The following is a 16,856-nucleotide window of genomic DNA, read 5'->3' as shown; positions in this document are numbered from 1 at the left end:
ACTGGGGACCTGGCCTGCAAACCAGGCATGTGCCCCGACCGGGAATCGAACCTGTGATCCTCTGGTTCAAAGGCTGGAGCTCAATCCACTGAGCTACACCAGCCAGGGCTAAGTTATTTCTCTTTATCTTGGCTGCTAATAATCATTCGGGCTATTGATTCTCATTCAGAACTGGCTGACTTGAAGCCCACAGCAAAACTTCTTGAATCCCCACTGCACCCCCCACTGAAATGGAGGTACAGCCGTGCGGACAAGAGCAAGAACTTTCACCCCCCGCAGGTGGGGGCTCACTGGTGTTCACCGTGGAAGCCGTTTGACAGCATCTCTGCCACGGAACCTGCACGTTCCCGTGCGCCCAGCACTCCCTCCCAGGCGTGTGCCCCACAGAGATGCGTGCAGTAGGAGACAGGCGCTGAGGTGCTCGCTGCAGCACGGGTCCTCGGAGTCCTAAATGGGAAGCCAGGCTGACGGTCAGCCACAGAAGAACGGGCGCAGTGGGCTTGCCCGTTAAGGGGTAGCACACAGCAATAAAAGTAAACAACCTACAGCGACACACAACAGCAAAGATGAGTCTCACACACATACTGTGAGCAAAAGAAGCCAGACACAGGGAGCACATACCGTTTGATTCCACTTACATAAAAATGGATAAAACGGGTGGAATGTCTGCGCTGTTAGAAGTCAGGGTGGCGGTCACCCTTGAGGGCACAGTGGACGAAAGGGAGTGGGAGAGGGCTTTCCAGGTGCTGGTAATATTTACCTCCTTAATCTGGGTGCTGGTCATTCAGGAATATTTGAATTGGGACCATTTATCAAGCTGTGCTTTTTCCATATGTTTATTCTGCCTCAATAGAAAACAGAAAAGAAAACTCACTTCTGTATCTCACCAATGACATCAGGGCCCTTGACCTTTCTCGAGCACATGCTGGCAAGGTGGGGGGTCAGCCTTAGCAAACCTGAGGGCCCGAAGCTGGGGGGCCAGTTTCCCGCAGGGAGAGGTGGGAGGGGGCCTGACCACATGGGGTTCCGTTAAGAACAAGATGTGGGGGATGGGCCAGGTAGGCAAGGGACTCCGCCCAGGGCACAAACCATAGAGAGTGACACTGTACACTCATGTTTTTGACCCAAACATTTAGGAAAAATATCTTTCATTTTAATTTTTTAAATTCAATTATTTATTTATTTATTTATATTTAGATACTTGGTTTTTGCATTATCAAGGAATTTTAGCATTTATTTTCAACATATTATGGTACAAGAAATTTTATATATCAAATAAGTAACAAAGCAGAAGAACAGATACAAGGTACCAGAAATTTTAAAAAGAATTAAAAACATTTATATAGATACAGAATTAGTACCACCCATGTATAATGCGCATCCTTATTTTTCCCTCCAAAATTTGGGCCAAAAACTGCATGTTGCACACGGCAAAATACATCCCTGGAGAGCGCAGTTCTCAGTGAATCGCAGTGGGCCGTCTCGCTGACCCCCACCTGTTTCTCGTGTGATGACTTCACGTCTGTAAAATACATGAGCGACAAAGTTGGGCTTGCTTTTCCTTGGCCAGTGACGTGATGCCCCAGGCTGTCCTCACCCAAGAGGCTTCTGGAAGCAACACTTCTTCCCCTCGGCAAATTCTGCAGGCCCGGGGGCCCCTGGGTCTGGCCCTGGGTCTCAGTGGCCTATCTCAGATGGTACCGCCCAGGGGAACCAGCTCTCAGTGAAGGTGCCCGTGAACGGAGCCCTGGGCTACTACTGCGCAGAGTCAGACGCCAGGCGGTTGGTTCAACTGGCCCGGGCAGGCCCGTGAGAATGCCAGTGATGGGGCAGGGTCCAGGGGTCAGTTAGATCTGGGATTCTAAATGCTGGCCGGGCCCCACAGCCACCCTGGGGAGCTTCTAAAAATGCAAATGCCCAGGCCTTCCCCTGAGGATCATGATTCCATTTGCCCAGACGGAGAGGCCAGGAGGGGCGGGGAAAGGTGAACCTGTGCACCCCCGTCTCTGTGCACAGGAACAGTGGGCGGTTTGTCTGGGCTTCCTCTCACTCCCACAAGACTCAGTGGCTGTCGGTGATTGTGTGGCTTCCATGCTGCCCAGGCTCCGCTTTGGATTAGTGCGTCTGGTCTGGTTACAGGCAGGCTGAGTGGCTCACACATTTCTACCCTGGCCCATCCGTGCCGGTTTCAGCAGGCCTGCCTTCCTCCTTGTTCTCAACTTCGTGGAGACAACTCACTGTTAACTGTGGAGTCCTGACATTTCTTTCCGTCTTTTCCTTTTTGGTTGGAAGGATGACGAGTACCCCCCGACAGGACTGTGATTTGAGAACCATCGTCTCTATCTCCACCAAAGGCAGACAGAGAACCCCATTGAACTTACGTGCTCGGGAACTGAGAGTTCTTTCTATTTGGGACAAGACAGAGGCCCCAGGGGGCCAGGTGGCTCAATTGTCCCTGCTTGTCCTCGTGCCTCAAGTCTTTCCCTCGACTCTGATGCCTTCCATCCACCTACAACCCTGTCCCCAGTCCCCTCAGCCCTGCCTCCTGGGGAGCAACCCCACTATCCTCAGCAACTTGCCTTGGTCTGGCCCCCACCCTGCTGTCCTACAAATGGGGTTAAAGGTGGTCCCTGCACGTTGGCTTCTTCTTGTTTGTCTCTGCACTTGTTTCACGGAAGTGGCCTAACTCGCTCCCACCAGTGACTAACTCAAATTCTTTACATGCAGCCTGCATAAACACACACCTGTGAACCCGCCTGACGTCGGCCAGCCCTAGATGTGACTGAGCCAGTGGCTCTCCCAGACCCCGGGGCTGCAGCCCTGGGGAGCTTTGCAAGCCCATCTCCTCACCTTGTGGCTCGGTGACTGGACACATCCCTCATGTCTGCAATTCCCTTCTCCCCTGGGAGCTCCCGTGCCCCAGTCCCCTGCTGGGTGGTGGCCCTGGTCACGCATCAGGAGGGCCTCCTGCCGAGAACGGTCCCCCCTGTGAGCGCCTGTCCGTGGGCCACCCACAGAGGCCATTGTGTAACGCCACCACCTGGTGGTCCCCTCTCTTCCTTGACACCGCTGAACCTCCAACTCACTACGTGGGTCTGCAGCTGCCCTTGCCCATGTGGCTGGTGACCTCTGGCGTCAAACCCAGTGGTCCCTTTCAGGCCCTTGCACTGTACAGCCCTCAAGGATATGATCAGATCTGGGACTTGCTTTGGTCCCTACAGGGGCTCCAGCGATGCCCTTCTCTCCTGCACTCCTACCTCCTTGTCCTCTTCACACTTTCGAAGCTTCTCCGGCTGTCTCTTCCCATTTACTGCTCAGACTTTTGGACCCCGCACTGCCCCATTCAGGCCCTCGCACTCTGCAGTCCTCAGGGAGCGCGTCGCCTGGAGGTGGCGTGGAACGTATGTCACCCTGGGAACCTCCAGTGGGGCATCCGGATCTGCTCCAGGTCATTCTGTGACCTCCGAGAATTCCTGTTCTTTGTCTTGGCCTTGAGACAGGGTTTTGAAGCCAGGTCAGACTCAGGGACATTTGGGGACATTTCTCAATCTGCTGTGTGGTCCAGAAAATAGAATACTCAGGTGAGATTCAAAATTCAAACCCAAATCCAGGGCCAGTCTTATAACCTGCCAACCCAACAGGCCACCGTGAGAGGAAGCCTGCGGCATCTGCCTTCACCGTCTCGCTGTGAGTCGAGAGGAAGGTGGGCCTCAGGGCCGGAGCGGGGCAGGGGAGCATGTGACATCCCTGCCTGGCCCTGGAAGGACAGGAATGTTCTGTTTCTCGGGGACGAGGACCTGGGTTGGGAAGGGAGGTGTGTGTTGGTTCAAAAGATCAGACCTCCATCGCCTTCCCGGGCTTTCTCCGAGCCTGAGGCCTCCCTCAGGTCCGTGCCTCCCTCTTTTCAGGGTTTCCATTTCTGCAGTCGAGATGATGGCTTTGCTTCTTTTCCCTTGGCCTTGAGCTGCCACAGGCATGTTCCAGGTGTCATGGTGACTTACAGAGTATCTAAACGAGGGGTTTTCAGAGGGACTTGTTGCTATTAGGAGCCCCCACTGCTGGCTGCAGAGGGAGGCTAGTTTGTCCACAGACCCCGCTCCCCTGTGGCTGCTCTCAGGGGCCAGGGCACAACCCAGATGTGCAGGTCAGACTTTGACCCATGGGTGGCAGATGGCAAGACAGAGCCCATAGAGTGGCTCCAGAGAGAATGACTTCCGTCCCTGTCTCTGGAATGACCCTGCAAGACGGAGCAAAGAGCTGAGCTGGGCTGAAGCTGGGTGGCTTGCCCTCCCTCACGTTCACTCTCTGAGCCCCCACCACACACCCTTGTCCCCCTGTCCCCCGAATCATACCTGATCCCCCCCCACCAGGTTGACACAGAAGTGTTCGCCTCAGCCCTGTCTTTGAAAGAACCAAGCTGAGATGTTCTTTACATGTCAAGACAACTTCACCCTGTGAGTCATAGAATAAAGTGTGGGCTGCAAGTAAGATGACAATCCGTCCTGGCGCGCTGGGACTGAGGGGTCCTAGGACATGGAACTTTCCGTATGAAACCAGGAACCACTCAGGAAAAACAGAGCAGTGGTTGCCCTTGTCTGAGGGCAGGAGCAGGCTCAACTTCCCCTCCAACCGACAGTCTCATGGCCCCCGTGCCCCCTCTGTTTCTTTCCACAGGAAGGTGTCCCCCATTCCCTAGATAATTAGGAAATGCACCGGGTCCTATTTCCGGTCCTCTGACAGGTCCAGTTGTTATTGGTTCAATACACGTGTTGGGCATCTTTCTGCACCAGGCTGGATGTCAGGACCCGGAAAGTGGAGGATGCATGAAGGATGGCATGGGGAGGGGTGGGATGGCACTATTCAAATGTTGGGAATGAAAGAAAAGATGTTTCCATCTAAAAGACAGGAACTGAGACGTAAAGACTCCCAGGCTGCCCAGGGCAGAGCAGGTGGAGGGGAGCGGTGAACCGGACACTGAGTCCCCGTGAGTGGGGGAGCCTGTGTGGCCATGAGGAAGGGCTGGGCTGGCCCAGAGAGTGGGACCCGGGGGTGGGCATGGCCGGGCCATCCTGGGGCTGCTCACCAACTTTCAACTTTTGTTATTGCAAGTACCGAAACCGCCAGGTACAGAGGGAAAGGGGGTGTTGGTGTCAGTGGTTGCTAAGAGGATGGAGTGAGATATGTATGTAAACTTTAAAGTGACTCAAAGTTCTGTGCATAGTTACCTTGTTTTAGGAGATGAAGGAAACAGGAAGCAAACAGGTAGCAAGGTTGATGGCTGGTCTCCAAAGACGGTGTACCCCAAAGAGCTGCTCCCCGCGGGGTTCGTGCAGCTGTTGTCCCTTGCCCTTGGATCTGGGCCGGCTCTGTCTTTCTACCAAGAGAATGTGGTGGCAGTGATGCCTGAGGCTGGGTCACAAGCAGCCCCGCAGCTTCTGCTTTGAGGTCTTAGAGCATCCATTCGAGGAGAAACCAGCCCTAAATTTGAGATCTGACTTCCCTGAGACCTAGCAGGAACCCAGGGCTAAACCTGTGAAGGAGCCACGTGGCGGGAGGCAGCCTGGCTGCAGCCTGGCTCTGCAGCCTCCCAGCTCAAGCTGGGGGAACTCAAGCCCTCAGAGGACCGGTCTCCAGACTCCCCCTCACCGAATTCACAAGGGGGACCTCCAGCAGGATCCGCCCCACTGAGCTTAATCACCACCTTCAACCAGGAGAGAGCAGCAGAGCTGTTGTTGCAAGCCACCGCATGAGGTGCCATTTAAAGTGCCCCGGTGACCCTCCCCACCTCCTGGCTTTCACACGCTTGTGTGGTTTTCACCCCTTGGCTGTGGGGTGGACCTGTGACTTGCTTGTAGAAAGAGGAACAGAGAAAGAGGGAGGCGACGTCACTTGTGAGATGAGGTGATTTCCTTCTTGCTCTCACTCTCTGGCTCTGCTCACTTCCTCACTCTGATGGAGCAAAGCCACCATGTCGTAAACTGCTTTATGGCAAGGAGCTGAGAGCAGCCTTGGGCCAACGCTGGGTCCTGCCACCTGTGTGACCTTGGTGGCTGAGGCTTTGAGAGAACCCGAGCCAAGGGACGGTACTGGACTCCCGACTGACAGAAACTGAAAAAAATACATGTTTCAAGCCACAAAATCCCAGGGTAATTTGTTAGGAAGTAATAGATAACTAATGTAGTTACTACCTGTTAGGGCAGTTTGTTAGACAGCAGTAAGTAAGGGAACAAGTACACTGATAAGAAAGCAAAGCCCTGGCTGCGGTGGGTTGAGCACCAGCCTGAGAACCAGCAGGGTACTGGTTTGATTCTTGGTCCACCTAGTCCCTGGTTGGGGGCGTGTGAGAAGCAACCAATAGATATTTCTCTCTCACATCAGTGTTTCTCTCCTTCTCTTTCCTCTCTCTCTAAATAAGAAATAAAATCTTTTTTTAAATTTTAAAACTTTTCATATTAAGTTATTGATGCTCTTTCCAGAGAAATGCAGGCACCGTAGTATGGCAGACAACCACAGGGTATTCGTGGATTTCATTCTTGCACCCCATTAAGATATCCTCGAAGCCTGGGAGGGGGTGAGTTATTGTGTGTGTGTGTCCCCCGTCCCCCCACCCCACCCCGGCTACGGACTGGGAATCAGGGTTCATTCATTCATTCTTTCATTCATTCATGAAACTTTGAGCCGGCCTCTAGAGGGACCGGGCGGGGATATTTACCCGCGCGCCCCCTCCTCGGCCGCCCATCGTCCCCAGCCCCCAGCCTCGCGGCGCCGCCACCCCAACCTCGTACCCCAAGTTCGCGGCCGCGCCCCCTCCCGCAGCCCCGGCCCCGCCCCGCCCGCCGGCTGGTCCCGACGCAGGCCCCTCCCTCCGCCCCGCCCCCACCGCTCCTGCCGCTTCCGCACACGTGACCGCGCGCGTCGCGCTCTGACGCGCTCTGACGAGCTCACGGAGCGGGCTGGCTGCACAGGGCTGTCGTCGCTCCTGCTGCCCCTGTGGCTGCCACCGCTGCTGTGTCGCGCGTGGTGGGCTCGGGCGCGGGCTGGGCGCGGGCCCCAGGCGCCGCGATGGAACCGTAAGTGCGGGCCCGGGAAGACGGGCGGCGGGGGGCTAAGGGGTCCCCGGGCGCCTGGGCCCGGACTTGGGGTTCCGGCGTCTGGCATCCGGTGTCCCGCTCCCGGTAACCCTGCCGCGGGGCCCTGTGCTCCCGTGGAGCCCCGGGGACCCGTGAGCGGGCGCTGGCAAGCTTCGTGGCTTGGGATGGGGGCTCTCGGCGAAGGGCCGGCCGGCCGGCCGTGGAGACCGAGTACGGGTTCCGGGAGCGGCCTCGGTCAGAGCGCGCCCAGGGGGCCCCTCGAGATGCTCGGCAGAACCGGGTGACCTCGTCCTGCCCCCGGGCTGCACGTTCCTGGGACCCCTCGGCCGACCCCAGCTCAGCCCACCCCGCCAAGGGGGCGTCCCCACCCCCGCCCCGACTGGTGGCCGTTCATCGCCTCTCGGTCTAAAGCGCCCGTCCCGGGGGAAGCGCGGTGCTTGCCCGCGGTCTCTGGACTGTCGGGAGCCTGCCGCCGCGTCTTCAGATCTTTGGGAGACCGAGTCTTAGAAGTCCATAGTTCAGGGCTTTTATTGAGGAAAAACCTGTCCGGGGCCCCAGAGACGCTGTCCCTAAAGCTTGCGTTTGACCCGGCAGTCCTCGGGGTGTCCCTAGGAGGCAGCCAGAAAAGGGGAAGAATTCAAAAGAAGTTCAGCGCCTGAGTCCAGCAGGAAGTCGCGGAGAAGGACCGCTGCAGGGACGGCTCTGCCCACCGTGCGGGGCGGCCTGGAGACAGAGCTCCAAGTTTCTCTGTGTGCCCGGGGTGCTGCAGCCCCAGGGTTTGCCGTGACCTCTGCTGATCACTCTGCAAACACAGGGAAGAGCCAGACCGTGGCTCAAACGCAAACCCAGGTGGCAGGAGACAGGTTTCCTCTGGCTTCCTCGGAAGCTTCGGACCTTCGCACTGCATAGGAAACCAGACTCCACAGGTGCTTCAGGTGTTTGAGTTGAGCCCCAGGTGGCAGCGGGTACGCACTGCTGCCTGGCACCAGTCCTTCCTGGGTGCCTAGCACCTCGTGGGCTGCCGCAGGAAGGGTGCCTTCTGCCTTTGTGCCAGGTCGTGACCCTGTGGCCTAGTGACAGCCAGCTGGTTGGGGGGTTCTGTCACAGGAATCTTCCTGGGTCCACCCTGCAGCCCTTGCCGTTGGGGGGTGGTGTTTAACACTTTCCACGGGAGGCAGAGAGGCAGAGAGGTTGACAAGGTGTGGGTGGCAGCAGGACTGCAGTCCAGGTCTCCTGCTGGAGTCCAGTGCTGTCAGTTCTGCGACTGATCGGCCATCTGTCCCGCTGTGGGGTGGGGGGCAGCATGAATGCTGCTGGAGGCTGTGCACCAGGTGCTGTGGAGCAAGGAAGGGCCCCGGTGGTGGACGTGGCTATCTGGAAGTCAGCCGGCCACCTCTGTGGCTCAGAATGGCACTGACCTGGCAATGGAAAAGGGTTCTTGGCAGCAAATAGAAATCCGAGGAGAAAACCAGCCTGAACATCCGAAGGGTGTACTGGACTGTGCCCTCGTTGGCAGATGTGACTGAGAGTCCAGCGCTGAGAGTGGCGACAGGTTACAGGAGCAGGAAGAGAAGCAGGGGGAAGAATGGGGTGGGGAGGATGGAAGAGAACAGAGGTGGGGGTGACAGTCAGCCGGGGCCTGTGGTGCGCAGGTGCCTTGGACTCCCTGCTCCTCTTGGCCCAGCCTACTCTTTTTAAAAGGACAGGAGAAAGGGACATCCAAGCGCATCAGAATAAAGCGTTTCCAGTGCCGAAAGCTTTACCCTCATGTGCCCTGCAGACTCCATTCCTTTTCTGGTAATGCCAGGGAAGTGAGAGGTGCCGGGAGTTCAGGGGGAGGGACGCAGGACAGTCTCAGCCTGGTGTTTTGGGACTTCCTGTTGAGCCCGTGGCAGGGCAGAGTTGGGGCTTCCCGGGGTCCTTGGCTGCTCTGCTCCGACTATAGCATTGCTCTGCAGACTTCACAGGGTTGGCATTTTGCGTGTGTCTTGCTTGGTCTTTACAACCCATTTTTAAAGAGTGTCTTTCCTGAGTCTTTTTCATCCTGGGGCATTTAAGGGAAGATGTGTGTTAACTAGACTCCCCTCCTGGTGGCACAGAACAATGGCCACCGTGCAGCTGTGCGGTGGCTTTTGTGTCCCAAGCTTGTCCTGGTGCTGGAGGGAACTCCAGGCCTGGGTCAGTGTCCTGGCCCTGCCACCACAGAGTTATCTGGGATGTGTCCCTTAGAATAATCTGTTTTTATTTTTATTTTTCTGAACCAAAATGATCTCTAGAACAGAGTGTTGACTTTGTACCGGATGCTGTTGCAAGTGCTTCGTATACATCATTTCATGTGACCCTCCCAGCCACCCACCCCTTGAAGAAGTTTTTCCTTATCCCCGTTTGGCAGCTGGGAGAATGAGGTACGGAGAAGTCGAGAGAGTTTCTTGGGTGCACGCTGGCAAGGTGCAGAGCTGAGGCCAGAGCCGGGTAGTCAGGGCCCACGCTGGGCACGTGCTCTCTTGCCGCTCAGTACAGTGGTGGAGACTGAGCAGGGGCCTTCATGTAGTAACTCTCGTATTTGTCGCCCAGTCCTGGGAGGGGGGTCCTTCAGCTTCCTCAGTTTTGCAGTTTGGGGACTTGAGGTCCTGAGAGTGTATAAAGGCACTCACCCCAGGTTACACTGCTGGTCAGTTGTGAAGGGGCCTTGCAGCCCAGACCCTTGGCCTCCAGCTCCTGGACTCAACCACGGGGCTGCATTGCCTCATAGCCCTGCGTTGGCCAGTGTGCGGCTGAGGCCTGCTTGCCTGTTCTGTTTGCCCTGGGCAGGTTACTGGTCACCTAGCCAGCATGCCCCTGGGAGTGAGTCACTGGGCTTGCAGCCTGGCAGGGAGACACGTGAATCCGTGGTTTGTTCATTAAAATACATTTGGAGCTTGGGCTTTCACTGTTTGCCTAATGGCCTTTCTGAATAGCTACAGATAAATTTTTTGTAATATATTCAAGTCGGTTGACTGAAGTTTCAGAGTTCTTATTCTGTTCCTCCCCTCAGAGTTTCTTCTCAAAACCCATTCCATGGAAGGATTTAAAAGGAGAGTCTTTGGTGAGGGGGCCAAAGAGTAAAGGTAGGGAGTGGTGGGCTACCTTTCTGCCCCCGCCCTTGTGGGATCAAGTCCCACCTGCACCTCCTGCTGGGTGGGACCTCAGTGGGAGATACCCTCCCCAGAGCCTCTATTTTCCTGTATGTCAAATGGGCTTGCAGTACCTGCTTCCTGGGGAAGCGCCTGGCCTGGCACCAAGGAGGGGCTTGGGGAATCCCAGCCGCTCCTGCCCTTCCCTCCAGTTGGTGGGGTTCTGAACCTGAGGGCGGGAGAGTGGGTCTTCAGGCATATTGGTGGGATGGAAACAGACTTGTTAAAAAAGACAAGGCAGGGGAGGAGAAGAGCACAAATTTAACTGTCTTCTCCCAAAGACAGTTATCTCCCAACTGTCTCCCAGCGGCAGACACTATCTCCCAACGGCAGGGGATAGTGCCGTCACAACTGTCGTGCGTGAGCTCCACGCTTACCGTGCTGTTCTGGCACGTCCTCATTGCATCAGTGCCTCCCAGGCGCCCTGCTGGTGTTCTGACTGTCTCTCACTGACACCCAAGAACCTCACGGACGCCCGCACTCACCCGCCTAGCAAGTGGGGGGCCAAGATTTGAGCCCAGGCTGACCGGCACCCTACCAGCACTCTACCGGCACTCAACTGGCACTTTGGACCGTAAGAGAAGGGATTGTTTTTATATAGGTTACAAGAAAAATGAAATCTCCACTAAAATGAGGGGGAACTGGGAGTGAAAGTCCCTTTCCACTGCCCCATTCTAGTATTTAATTCTTGAGGGAGAACTCCGGCATGAGTTGGAACAGGTGGCAGAATTCCTGACAGCACACTGTCAGTGCTAGCTCCCTACTGGGCCGTGACTTCCTGGGACAGGATGGAGCACTGGCAAAGCCTCGGCCTCCCGCCGCTGCCTCCTCCTGCCCTGCCGCGGCTGGCCGTCCCCTGGGTTCTGTAGAAGGCAGTCCCTCCTATTTCCCCAGGTCACTGAAGGACTGCACCTGGAGGGCTTTTCTCGCAGTTCCTGCTCACCCACGTCTCTGTTTGTGGCCACCCTGCTCCAGGCCCAGGAAGAGGCTCACTGAGCACTCGACTCCCCACTTTGCTTTTTAGTGTTGCTTTAGTACCTTTTAGGGGGCCCACGTGGAGGGAGAAGTGCGTAGCGGGAACTGTCAGGTTGGCCCCTGCGGGTGTGGAGCGTTGAGCCTGCCCCGTTGGGTCACTGGCTTTCCAGCTGCTGGAGCGGGAGGGAGGCCCGCATGACCGAGGGTGCGTGGCCGGCAGGACTGCTGCGCAAGGGCCAGTGCCACGAAAACATTAAAAGACATCTTTGGGAGAAGACAGTTAAATTTTGCAAATTGCCGGTGGATAACTTCTCACAGCAGGGAAGGTAACAGAACGAGTAGGAAACCAGAACAAAAGCAGGGACAAGTGCACAGGTAGGAAAGGAGTCGGTTGTCACTGAACACCTGCCGTGCATAAGGTACAGCACCGAGCCCCGAGAGGCTGGGGAGCCCCACAACCGCAGGCCCGAAAGCATGTGAACAGCTGTCACCCACGAGGACGCCCAGCGGTGGGGGAGTTCCTCCTGTCCTGCAGGCGGGGAGGCAGGAGCTCAGTGGGCTGGGAAGGATAGTGCGTGGGCTGGGGGGGGTGGCGGGGAGGGAAGGACGAGTGACATGGTGAGGGGAGGAAGGGCACCGCAGGGTGACAGGGATGGGTGGCTCCCGTGCCTGTAGGACTTCATACCCTGAGTTCATTTCACGGTCGCTTAGTGTTTGGTTGTGCACGTCAGTGGGGAGCCTTTAGTCCTAATCGAGTGTGTCATGAAGAGCCACCTAAACCGAGCAGGCACATCCGGGGTCAAATCAGTGCTGCAGTGTCCCTGGTGCCCTGGGTGGTTTCCGTCACTTGGCTCTCCGTCCTGGGCCTGTTGGCCATGTCCACCCTCTTACGCGTGCTGTTGCTGTGGCCCCTGGGCAGCGCCTGTGTACCCAGTGGTGTCCACTGGGGGCGGGGGAGGGTTGGTTCCCTGTCCTCCATCTCTGTGTTAGGTGGGGAAACCTTTTCTTGCAGCGCCTGGTAGATTTCCTTCGGGTTCTGCACCCTGGTGGGGAAGAAGGCCGGGAGGCACGGGTCCGGCACTTGGGGCCTCTGTTACAGGAGGCTGGTCTCACTGGCAGGGGACCCGGGTGGGAGTGGGTCAGATAGCGGCCCTGGACACACGACAGGCGACAGCGCTTCTGTCCTGCCTCCAGAACAGCCCTCATTCCCCGCAGTCCTTCTTTGGAGAGATGTAGGTATGATAATGGGCAGGTTGTGTCCACAGAAATAAACACAGGTGAACACGTCACAGGTGGCAGCTGGTCGTCCCGAGTGATGGAGAAGTCACTGGAGCGTTTTGAACTGAGAACGAACGCATCCGGCTGTCCCTGGGGTGGCTGGGAGGAGGGCAGGGCTGGGTGTGGAGGCCAGCAGCAGGAAGACAGCGGAGGCCGCTGCAGGCCAGGGAAAGGTGGCCGAGGCTGGCCTGGGGAGGGGAGAAGGGCTGGGTTGAATATGTTGGGAAGGCTTTATTGATGTGTCAGACGTGGGCAGTGAGGGAAAGACAGATGTCAGAGAGGACTTGTAGTTTTGGGCCTGAGCACCTACAGGGTTGGAGTGGCCGCTTCCTGCGGTGGGAGGACTACAGGTCAGGGTCACTGGAAGATGGGAGTCTGGTTTCAGACACATCACACTTGAGATGCTGACCAGGTGCCCGAGTGGAGGCGCCAGGCAGGCCTTCCTCGTAAGTCTGGAGCGTAGCCGGGCTGAGTCGTGGATGTGGAATTGCTCTTGTGTTCCTCATCTCTGAAGCCTGAAACAGGACACGGGCCACGGGGGAGTGAGTGGTGACGGCAGCAGAGGCGAAGGGCAGCGTCGTGCACACGTGTCCCGGGGAGACGGTGGGGGTCTTTGGCGAGGAGGGCCCTGCAGAACAGTTCTCCAGTGTCTTCTCGCCAGAACTGCAGTCCGCACAGACCTGCCCTTGTTGGGAAGTGGGCCCTGGGGCCGTGGTTATGGATATGCGCAGTGAGGGACGGCAGGGTGGACGGCGGCGATGTGGACTGCGGCCAGTCCCGGGCTTGGCTTCCCAACAGAAGCGTTTTTAGTTTCTCTAGGAAATGTGTCTGTGATACTTTAAATTGCTCATGAAAGTGGAGTTAATTTAGAAGGGACTGGAAGAGTCCAGGCTGGCCCTAAGGGGACAGTCTGTCTGTGGCGAGGGCCTGGGGGCTCAGACCAGGCGGGAACTGTGGACTGTGGGTGTCGGGTGCCTGCTGTGGAAGGCTGCGCAGGCCCCAGGAGGGCGGCAGGCAGTGGGTCTCATTAGGAGAAGCTGAGGGACACCGAGCCGGCAGGGCCTTGCAGGAAGGCTCCGCACACTGGTCCCCTGGGTGCAGGATTCCTGAGGTGCTGTGCTAAGGCCTGGCCGGGTGTGGGGGGGGGCTTCCCCTGCTCCTGGGCATCTCAGCACCCACGTGAGAGCACGACGAGAACACTTGTGAGCCAGCTAGCGGATGTCGAGTAGACGTTTTCTAAGTGCCTGTCACGAGGCCGGTGTCTGTGTAGGTGGATTGACACTCTGACATGTGCAGTGTCCATGGTGTTATGGATGGAAAACCAAGACAAATGCACGTGGACCACCAAGTCCTGTGCAGGAAAAGGGACGGCACACCCACTCCCTCAACGGGGGCCGGGGCGCCTCAGAACAGCCTGGCCACCCTCTCAAGGGGCGAGCGCGCTGACCCTTGCCTAGAGAGGCTTTTATTGTTTTTTTGTGTGTGTGTAGGAATACAGGTACAGCTCGTTAATCATTGTCAGGCAGTAAACAGTAGGTAGCATACAGAGAACTATTAGGGCTTCTTCTAAGTCAGGGTCTATCAGCTAAAAGGCTACAAAATTTGGGGAAAACAAACTCATTTTCTGCCTGGGCCTTTATCATTTAACTAAGAGCATTCTTAGCAAAACAGGCTTCACAGGACTTTTAGGAATTCTTTCTCATGTCAGATCACCCGGGGAGCCGGCCCTTTCGAGCACAGGGCTGCACCACCCTCTGTCATTGTTTCAGGCTTAAGTCAGGCAGAGGAGCCAGATAGTGAGGAATTCTCGGGGATTTCTCACAGACTGAGGACTCAGGCTTTGTCAAAGCCGAGGGGGGAGGGTCCATCACCCCCTTTCTCCATAGCCCCCCAAGTCCTTCCCTGGGGCCTCCACATGACCATGCCTGTCTTAGGTTGTTCCCTGCCCTGGGGATTCTTACCCATTATTGGCTAACTGATCAAGCATTGGAAGCCAGTTATGGAAAAAGGAGCAGAAGCTGCACTCCTGCCAGGGAGATAAGCTTTGTCTCCTTAGTGGCTTAGATCCGGAGATTGCTCACTCAGCCTTGGCCATGGGGAGGGTTACAGCTCCTGAAACCAGGCAGGGCGGTTCCCAACAACACTCTAATCCTCATGCACTCAGCTGTGTTGTGCAGACCGCGTGTGTGATAATGGTTTGAACCAGACGGCTCAGTTCGATGAGCCTTATCCCTCAAAGCAAAAGGTCGCAGGTTTGATTCCCAGTCGGGGCACATGCCTGGGTTGTGGGCTGGGTCCCCAGTTGGGGTATGAGCAAGAGGCAACTGCTCGATGTTTCTCTCTCACATCCATGTTTCTGTCCTCTCTGCTGAAAATAAATAAAGTTTTTAAGAAAGACCCATGGGCCTTCATGAGAGGTAGAGAAGGGAGGGAAAGCTTCGTGGCAGGTGGGACATACAGGTGAGCCATGGATGCTGGGTCAGGTTTGGATGGTTTGGGGCGGGGGGCAGAAGAAGCCGTTCCATCAGGGGTGTGAGTGGGCTGTTCCATCAGTGGGTGTGTCTGGCTTGGCTGTGCAGGGAAGCACCACAGGTTGTAAGCCCCGGAGCCTGACGCTTGGCCTGCCTGTTGCCTCTGCTGCTTGGCAGCTTTGTGATCTCGCCTTTCCAAGCCTGGGCTCTCTCGCCTAGAAGTGAGGAGTGGGGTTGCTAGTGGTACCTCCGAAAGACGAAGCACCGGTTTAGAGGGTCGGGGGCGGTTCCTGGAGGTGGGAGGATTGTTAAAGGGGAAGCGGGTCCGCAGGGTCAGAGCGCACACAGCCCTGTGTCCTGGGTCTGGAGCTGGGATCTGGTGACGAGGAGGCCTCCAGGTGGTTGGCTCTGGGCACTTTCTCCTCACGTCTTGCCTGTGAGTGTTTACTGAAATACTGCTCTCGTCCGTGGCCTGATCACCGAGCGCCAAAGCTGTCTGCTTACCGGGATGTGCCAGGCTGCTGGTGGCGTAGGTTCGCTTGCTCGTTGGAAACTCACTGGCGTTTCGGCAGGGAGGTGAACCAGGGTGTGGGCAGAGAAGGTGCCGGGTTCGGGGCAGGAGGTGTGTTGCGAGGCAGCTGGGGGTGTGAGATGAGGAGGGGAATAGGCGGGGACACGTGTTCTGAGTCTTGAGCGGGTCTCACCGTGGCCTTGACTCCTCGCTGCTGCTGCTGCTGCTGCTGCTGCTGCTGCTGCCGCTGCCGCCGCCGCGGCTGGTCCCCCGTCTTTATATGGCCGTCTCAGCGTTTTGTCACTTCATACAGCAGTGCAGGCCTGTTGCTCGTCTGAAATGGGATGGTGGCCCTGAGGTGCCGGAGTCTCTAGTTTTTTGGTGAACTGCTTCAAAGCTTTGAGACGAAAAGTCGAGAGTGGAAAGAACGGTGGCCAGGGAGGTCGCGTGGAGTTGTGCTGTGCTGCTGTCCCCGACCATGGCACCTGGTGGCGAGAGAGGGTCTCTGCACCCAGACCTCTCAGAGTGAGGGAACCTGGAGGGGTTTGCTCGTCAGGAAGGAGACATGGTGCCCGCCCTGTCCCCGCAGCCTGGTCCCCGCAGCCTGGTCCCCGCAGCCTGGTCCCCGCAGCCTGGTGTGTGGCGGTAGCTGGGCCGCTGACATTTTCTCAAGCAGGGCCTTTTTTTTTCTGTGCCTTCCTCTGAGCTGGGTGATGCTTAATTTTCCAATATTTTCTAGTTTCCTGAACTGGGAAATTTTCTAGTAAAATCAATTTAAGAGGAAATTTTAAGGAAAGGGACACAATCCTTAAGTCTCAGCATTCCTTTTCACCTGCTAAACAACTGTGCTTTTATAGTCAGTCGTTCATAATGTGTTTTAAAAATCAGAAATTTAAATAGCATTCTTCTGCCCTGGCTGGTGTGAGCGCCGGCCCTGGAACTGAAAGGTCGCTGGTTCAATCCCCAGTCAGGGCACAGGCCTGGGTTGTGGGCCAGGTCCCCAGTAGGGGGCATGTGAGAGGCAGCCACACATTGATGTTTCTCTCCCTCTTTTTCTCCCTCCCTTCCCCTCTCTCTAAAAATAAGTAAATCAGTAAAATCTTTAAAAAAAAAAACACCCTTAAATAGCAGTGTTCTTCTTGTGTTTTTCTCTGGGCCCAAGTGGTCTTCCTGCTTTCACCTCTGCTGGGAGTCCTCAGTCCGTAGCGCCTCGGCCTCACAAGGGGCTGGGTGCCCTGAGGGGCTCAGATGGGGCGCCGTGCGTGACCGTGTGTCGTTTTTTAAGGGACTCTGGGTCTACAGAAGAGTGGCCTGGACAGCACAGGGTGCGTCTGCCACCCTCTGCCCACGAGCCTCG

General features: G+C 56.6%; 1 protein-coding gene across 3 annotated transcripts in view; it reads left to right on the top strand.

Annotated features, from left to right (window-relative positions):
* TMEM181 (transmembrane protein 181) overlaps nucleotides 1-16,856 on the top strand; it is a 53,926-nt gene that overhangs the window by 3,650 nt on the left and 33,420 nt on the right. Inside the window, exon 1 of one of the 3 annotated variants that reach the window (XM_053668699.1) lies at nucleotides 6,933-7,070. The exons of the other annotated variants lie outside the window; for them this stretch is intronic. Within the exon in view, the coding sequence (XP_053524674.1) occupies nucleotides 7,063-7,070 (8 nt within the window). The 5' untranslated portion in view covers nucleotides 6,933-7,062. Of the gene's footprint in view, nucleotides 1-6,932; nucleotides 7,071-16,856 lie in introns of those variants that run through there. 3 annotated transcript variants of the gene reach the window in all.

The sequence above is a fragment of the Artibeus jamaicensis genome, unplaced genomic scaffold (genome assembly GCF_021234435.1).
Source record: "Artibeus jamaicensis isolate MK-2021 breed Jamaican fruit bat unplaced genomic scaffold, CSHL_Jam_final contig_497, whole genome shotgun sequence".
NCBI lineage: Eukaryota > Metazoa > Chordata > Mammalia > Chiroptera > Phyllostomidae > Artibeus > Artibeus jamaicensis.
This window is presented reverse-complemented; position numbering and strand designations above follow the sequence as displayed.